The 6,631-nt window shown below is 45.2% G+C and overlaps 1 protein-coding gene across 2 annotated transcripts; it reads right to left on the bottom strand.

Moving 5' to 3' along the window:
* Positions 1-282: 282 nt before the first annotated feature.
* LOC148029700 (LRR receptor-like serine/threonine-protein kinase RPK2) lies at positions 283-6,422 on the bottom strand. Of its 2 annotated transcripts, XM_087685990.1 has the most exons (3): positions 1,490-6,422; positions 968-1,072; positions 285-787 (listed from the first exon to the last, which is right to left on the bottom strand). In XM_087685990.1, exon 1 carries the CDS (start codon positions 5,479-5,481, stop codon positions 1,918-1,920), a length of 3,564 nt encoding a protein of 1,187 aa, XP_087542116.1. In that variant the 5' UTR covers positions 5,482-6,422; the 3' UTR covers positions 285-787; positions 968-1,072; positions 1,490-1,917. The 2 variants fall into 2 exon arrangements, with proteins under 2 accessions (XP_087542115.1, XP_087542116.1); XM_087685989.1 differs by having other exon boundaries at positions 283-787; positions 968-6,422.
* Positions 6,423-6,631: the final 209 nt, after the last annotated feature.

The raw sequence follows: 6,631 nt of genomic DNA, 5'->3' as shown, positions 1-6,631 counted from the left end.
AATATAATTGTGCATATATATTATTAATTATTAATTATGAGAGAGGGAGGAATTCTTAATATGGTTTATGGGTTGTGGTTGTAGGCTTAGTATGCGAGGATAATACACATGCCATGATAGGCTTAATGTGAATAGAAATCACTACTAAATATGTTTGTCTTTGGGAAACTTTGAAAAATATCCGCAAGGGTTCTTTGAAAATATAGTTTAGGCTTGATGCTATTCATGTTGGCCTTCCACTCCCTATATATAAGTGTCGTACAGCATTTCATTTGCACCATTAAAAATCTGCTTGTATTATAATGACTGGCGATTAATATGCTTAAATTGATCATTGACAAAACCTTCTTAGAAAGCATTTATATAACGTTAGAATTTGTAGGATAGGCATATTACACGAGAAGAATTAGCCTCCCTCTTCTAGAGTCCAAAAAGGTCTTTAGCCACATTGGATCCAAGGTGTTGTGTGTGCGTATGACGGTCAAGAAATGCAAAAGTTGGCCTTTCGAATAAGCATCAAAAGCTTATGACAATCAAGGAATATGCAAGAGTTGGCGTTCCGTACCCTCACGAAATGGAGACAAGTGTGGCTCTCTACCTTGGACGGCCACTGCCTCTTGAGATTCAACATTCTCCACTTGAGACTCGTGATGGTGAGGCTCCTCGCTAGGAATTACTGTTCAAATGGTGTGCCCATTCTAAGGCATTGTCTCCTCCTCCTCCTCCATAAGCTCTGCCCGTGTTAGGGTTAGGGCATCGTCTCCTCTATAAAGCTGCAAGATGAGAACTTTGAAGGGGGTGCCATGTCAAATGGAAAAATCCCTTCCAAGTTAGTCGGGAGCCACATGTGGAAGCAAGCCAGCCATTCTAAGAAAAAAGGGAAGAATGTCTGTGGCCTTGTGTATTAAATGTGGCACAATATTACAAAGACTGTCATACAAAAGGTATTGTTGTTACGTAAACTTACTGTGGTTATTATTTTTGGCATTGCTTCTCCTTCACCTTCACTGTAGCCTCTACCCTTTTACCTTGGCAGCAGGCCCTCATCACCTTGCTTTAAAGTTTACACCCCCTGGAATATTGGACATTGAAGGAAAAGAGGGTGACTCAAAAAAATGCAGCCATATATAGAAAGGAAATAACTTGCACCAAAACTCTAGCCTCTGAGGAAGCATAAGCCATGCATTTAAAGTTCAAAGAGAAAAGAACCCTTGAAAAAGCAATTTTTATCCTAGTGGTGGCATAATGCATTCACAGGTGGGCATTATTTGAATGACTGACGTCCATTAGTGATCATTTGTGGGATCACAGTATGACAATTTACAAGGTCTTAACGTACTGGCTCAGCTGCAACCAATCCTGACAGTTTCCTGCTGCCAACTTCTGGTCTCTTGAGAATTATCAGCACCAGCGAAGGCATACTCCAGGTTGGACATCAACAGCACTTCACTGCTAAGCATGCATGAAATCAAACAATCATTTCACTTACCATGCTGCCAATGCACCTTCACAGGCACTCGTTGCCATGTACAGGATACAAAGCTTCATGTCTCCTTCAGGCCACAATATTGGTTACATTTCCAACCATTTTGTGGAATCTGACGAGTCCGACCAGCAAGTAGCCAGAATACCTGACAGTCGCTCCCTTAAACAGAGGGAGACAGGTTATTATCATAAAGCATGGAACCTACAGTACATAGAACAGCTGCATCTGTGATACCAGACCACAATTTGTATTCAATGATAAAGTAAATCACCATGCATCATATGAGCTTGATTGAGTTAAAGCATTGTGAATGCTTTAAAATACATCTCAGGTCCTTATCTGAGAATCAGTGGCAGCTAAAATGCGGACATTGGTCAGGGAGTCAGATGCACAAAATGGGGTTTGCAAGGGTTTTGTAGGAAAGGGCCAAGTTATCCATATAATTTGAGGCGAGCCACCACCTGCTTCATAGTGGGTCTCTCTGACAAGGAGTCATCAGTACAAGTGACAGCCAACATGAGGGCATCAACAAGCTTAGAGTGAGGCTCCTGTTCCAAAAGCTCAGGGGCAAATACTGCATGGCTTCGGTTCCTTCTAAAGAGATGGGTTGCCCAGGCCACAAGATTGAAACCATTCCCCTGATTTGAGAATGATGGATCCAAAGCTTTCTTCCCAGAAAGCAGCTCAAGGAGCACAACTCCATAGCTGTAAACATCTGCTTTGTCCGACACACGGCCCGTCTGTACATACTCTGGAGCAACGTAACCAAATGTGCCTGCGACATCAGTTGTAGCATGAGTTTCAGATGCACCCAAGAGCCGAGCCAGGCCAAAGTCTGAGAGATATGCATTCATGGAGTTATCCAAGAGAATATTGCTTGGCTTGATATCTCGATGAAGCACCCTCGGATGGCAACCATTATGGAGATACTCAAGTGCCTCTGCAACATTCAGAGCAATCTTATGGCGTACCTTCCAAGAGATGGTTCCTCTGTTCTTGTTGTGTAGCAGACTCTCCAAATTACCCCCAGGAAGATAATTGTAGATAAGAAACATCTCAGAATCACTTGCATAATAGCCTATAAGAGTGACCAGATGAGCATGCTTTATTCTTCCAAGAGTTCGGATTTCTGCAATAAACTGCTGGATGCCCTGAAATCTTACTAAAGACAACCTTTTGACTGCAAATAACAAACCTGGGGCAAGCTCTACTTTGTAAGTGGCACCAAACCCACCATTACCAATCAGGTAATCTACACTGAATCTTCCAGTGGCTCTGACAACATGTTCATAAGTCAGGTGACAGCTAATTTCTTCAAAAAGCACAACTTCTGATTGTTCATTAAGGCGATACCCTGGACAATTACAGCAGCTGAGAATCTTGCAAGGATAAAAGAGCAGGAGTGAGCAGACCACAACAACCGCCACTGCGCCAACTGCTAGGCCTACAATCTGTGCCATGGACAACCTGCTATTCCTCCTACCAATGACACTCATTGGAGGAATCGAAGGTGGGTACAGCATGTACGGCTCCTCTGGCGACGGCGCAGGAGTGTAAGCTGAACAAGGCTGCAGGAATGGATTTCCCACGAAGTTGGCCCTGCTGCAAGAGTATTCCCTGTTTCTAATCAGTGGCACTGCACCAGACAAATTGTTGTAGGCCACATCCAAGTCCACAAGTGAGGTAAGTTTGGCTAGACTTGCAGGGATAACCCCTGACAAAGAGTTATTATTCAGCCAAAGGTACCTCAGCCTCTGGAGATCAGAAAGCTCCTCTGGAATCGCACCAGTCAAGTTGTTTTGAGACAAATCCAACTTCAGCAATGATGATAGTCTACTCAGCACTGCTGGAATCATTCCTACCAAATGATTGTTTGCCAAAATAAGGTATTCCAGGGCCTTCATTTGTCCAAATTGTGAAGGAATGGTGCCATTAAAGTTATTTGAACCAAGATCCAGATAAGTCAGCCCTTGTAATGCCTGTATTCCTGGTGAAATACTGCCACTTAGATCATTAGATTCTGCTTCAAAGTAGCCTAATGATGAGCAACCTTGCATGGATCTCATGGGAAGCGTGCCATGCAGACTATTGTGGCTTAGAGAGATGGCAAGCTGTTGGATGTCCTGACAAGTATCAAACAAGTAGTCGGGGATAGTTCCGTTAAACTGGTTTTGAGCCAGTAGAAAGGCATATACTGGCTTCCGGTCTCTCAAGCTGACTCCCAGTGGAGGCATGGGAACTGAACCGGTGAAATTATTCTGGCTCAGATCGTGTATTACTGTTAAAGCCTGTGGTGTAAACCCAACTGGCAAGCTGCTTTGGATGGCACCATAGTATAAACTTGTAACGTATGAACCAATGATATCTACAGAAGAGCTTTCAGCATCAGAAGGCACATATAGTACAGAGGAAGTAGAAGAGTGTGGTAGCAGCAGCTCAGCAGTTGGGCAATCACCAGGAGCTGCAGAGAAGTTTCCAGACAGGAAGTTGCCACTAACATTAAAAACAACCATACAATGGACAGGAAGCTGGGGTAGGCTCCCTTCCAGAGAGCTAGAACCCAGGTCCAGAAAAATCAGTTTCTGGCATCCTGCAAGGCTCAAAGGGACTCCACCTGAGAGTGGGTTTCCAGCCAAATTCAAAACTTCTAGACTTGAGCATGAACCCCAGTACGATGGAAAGCTGGTGAGGGAAAAAGCTCTAGGTGCCCATAGAACTCGCAGGTTAGGCAGGCTTGTAATCGATGATGGGAGAGACCCAGTGAAATAGTTATATTCACCTTTGTCCTTGCTGTTAAATCCAATTACTTGATCAAACACCGTGCGATTGATGCATTTCTCCAGGTCCAGTAAGTTGGTCAATACAAGCATGGACAGCCTTGTGCAATTTCCCAGTTCAGGTGGTATGCCCTCATACAGGGTGTTCCTGGAAACATCAAGAATTTCCAACATCCCAAGCTGGCCCAATTCCACAGGTATCCGTGAGGTAAGTAAGTTGGAGGAAACAATGAAGGACTTCAACCGAGAGCAATTTCCCACTGCAGGGGGGATCCTGCCTAACAGGAAGTTACCCTCCAAGTGAAGATGTTGCAAGCTACCACAATCAGTTCCAAGCTCCTCCGGAATGTTACCGTCCAGCTGATTGTACGATAGTACAAGTGACTGCAATGCAGACATGTTACCAAAGAACAAGGGTATCTCCCCAGACAACATGTTTCCTGCCACATTGAAGACCTGGAGAGACCTGCAACCTGAAAGCTCTGAGGGAATCTCCCCCTTGAGGGAATTGAATGCCAAGTTTAATACATTTAATCTAGAAAGCCTGCCAATCTCAGGAATAATGGACCCAGCGAAGGCATTTCCCTGCAAATCAAGCACTTCCAAGAAAACGAGGGCACTGATTTCCTTGGGTAAAACTCCAGACAACCCAATAAAGGGGAAGGCAACAACCTTCAAGTGTGACAGATTTCCAATAGCAGGTGAAATAGACCCAGTGAGCGTGCAAGGTGCACATTTACCGTTATTTGGAAGTGATCCAGGTACAACATGTGACCCTCCCTTGCAAAAGTAAATGGGTGTATTGGCTGTTTCTGTTGGGAGCAACTCCTGAGAATATGGACCTTGACACGGCAGTGAAGGGTAAGACTGGAACGAACTACAATAACCCTCAAGCTCACATGACCTATCATGGGAGGCACAAATTGCATCCCCTGTAATGTTAAGAGAGACAACATGTAGAGTCTGAAGATCACAGGTCACACCTGTCCACGAGCAGGGATTCGCATCATCTTTATTCCAGTTAGAAAGCAAGTTGAGCGGATCTGACGTGAAAGAAGCCTTAATCTCAAGCAGAGTGAATCCATCAGGGGACAAGCACTCAGCCAAAAAGACATGCAGCAGCAAAAGTGACACAACTGCTGATGCAGTGACTTGCAAAATGTTTCCAAGCTGCTCGGTCCTGGAGGTTTTCCCAAATGCTGCCGCAGCCTCATGCATTATAGCAGGTTGTGCTCTCCAGCTGAGCTGAAACCATATGTACTAAAGGAACTATCACATCCACAAGCTCACTGTGTATGTGAGCTTGTGGATGTGGAATGCTCACATCCACAAGCTCACTATAGCTGAGGAGCACAGATTAGAAAGAGTATCAAATTCGCTCACAGTGAGTTACAAAATGCCGCATGCCTTACTCTGTCCCCAACATTTGCCCAAATGCTGTCAAACTAAAACCATCTGCATTCAAGCAATGGTCATGCCCAAAACCTCCCAGCGTCAACAAGCCACGATGAAAACCACAAGGGAAGCCGACACTGTGAGTTTGAACATTCTGAACCATCTGCATTCAAACAATGCTCATGCCCACAAGCTCCCTCCATGAAGGAGCCAAGATGAAGACCGCAGATGAAGCCAATGCTGTGTGTTTCAACACTCTGAACCACCTCTAAGCTACACTGAAACTTCAAGAAGGCTCTTGCATGTTCGAAGACACCAAAGCGTTGGCATTAAACAGGGTAGCCAGAGAGATAGCCTCCACTTAGAATAGCCAGAGAGGCGCATAACTTAAGTGCCTCACTCCTCCAAAGTTGAGCGCAGAAACTAGATTGTCCATGACGACGGAGCTAAGCTAGCTGAAGGAGAACAGAGTTGATTGATTCAAGAGAGATTGTGTAAGAATGAAAGCTCGAAATGGAAAGACAGCCCAGACAGACAGAAAGGGGCGACTGTGTCAAAAGGCGGGCTTTTTTTGTTTAAGAGGATTTGTGATGAGCTAAAATGCAACCTAAAGCCGGCTAGTCATGAAAAGAGGGTGGCCTGTGACCTGTCTTTTAATGAGAGAGGAGCGCATGGAGCAGAATAACTTCAAGTCCCGAAAATTTGTTTCAACCGTGGCACGGTGAATGAAGTAGAACAGAAAGCGGAGGGGGGGGGGGGGGAGTAGCCTACACTAAGTCTAGAGTCTAGACTGCTGGGGGGGTAGGTGGGTGGCCGAGAGAAAGAGGATGACACTCTCGGGTCTAGGACCGGGAGGGCACTGGGCACGATAAAGAAAGAAATGACTATAAGGCCCCTCTCTCTCTCTCTTTTTCCGCTCCGCTGGGTCCCGACTCCCCTCCTTGTTTCCTCTCATCCCCTTCTTTCCCCGAGG

The sequence above is a fragment of the Lygodium microphyllum genome, chromosome 10 (assembly GCF_053477565.2).
Source record: "Lygodium microphyllum isolate KBCC chromosome 10, Lygodium_microphyllum_v1.1.10, whole genome shotgun sequence".
NCBI classification, from domain to species: domain Eukaryota; kingdom Viridiplantae; phylum Streptophyta; class Polypodiopsida; order Schizaeales; family Lygodiaceae; genus Lygodium; species Lygodium microphyllum.
This window is presented reverse-complemented; position numbering and strand designations above follow the sequence as displayed.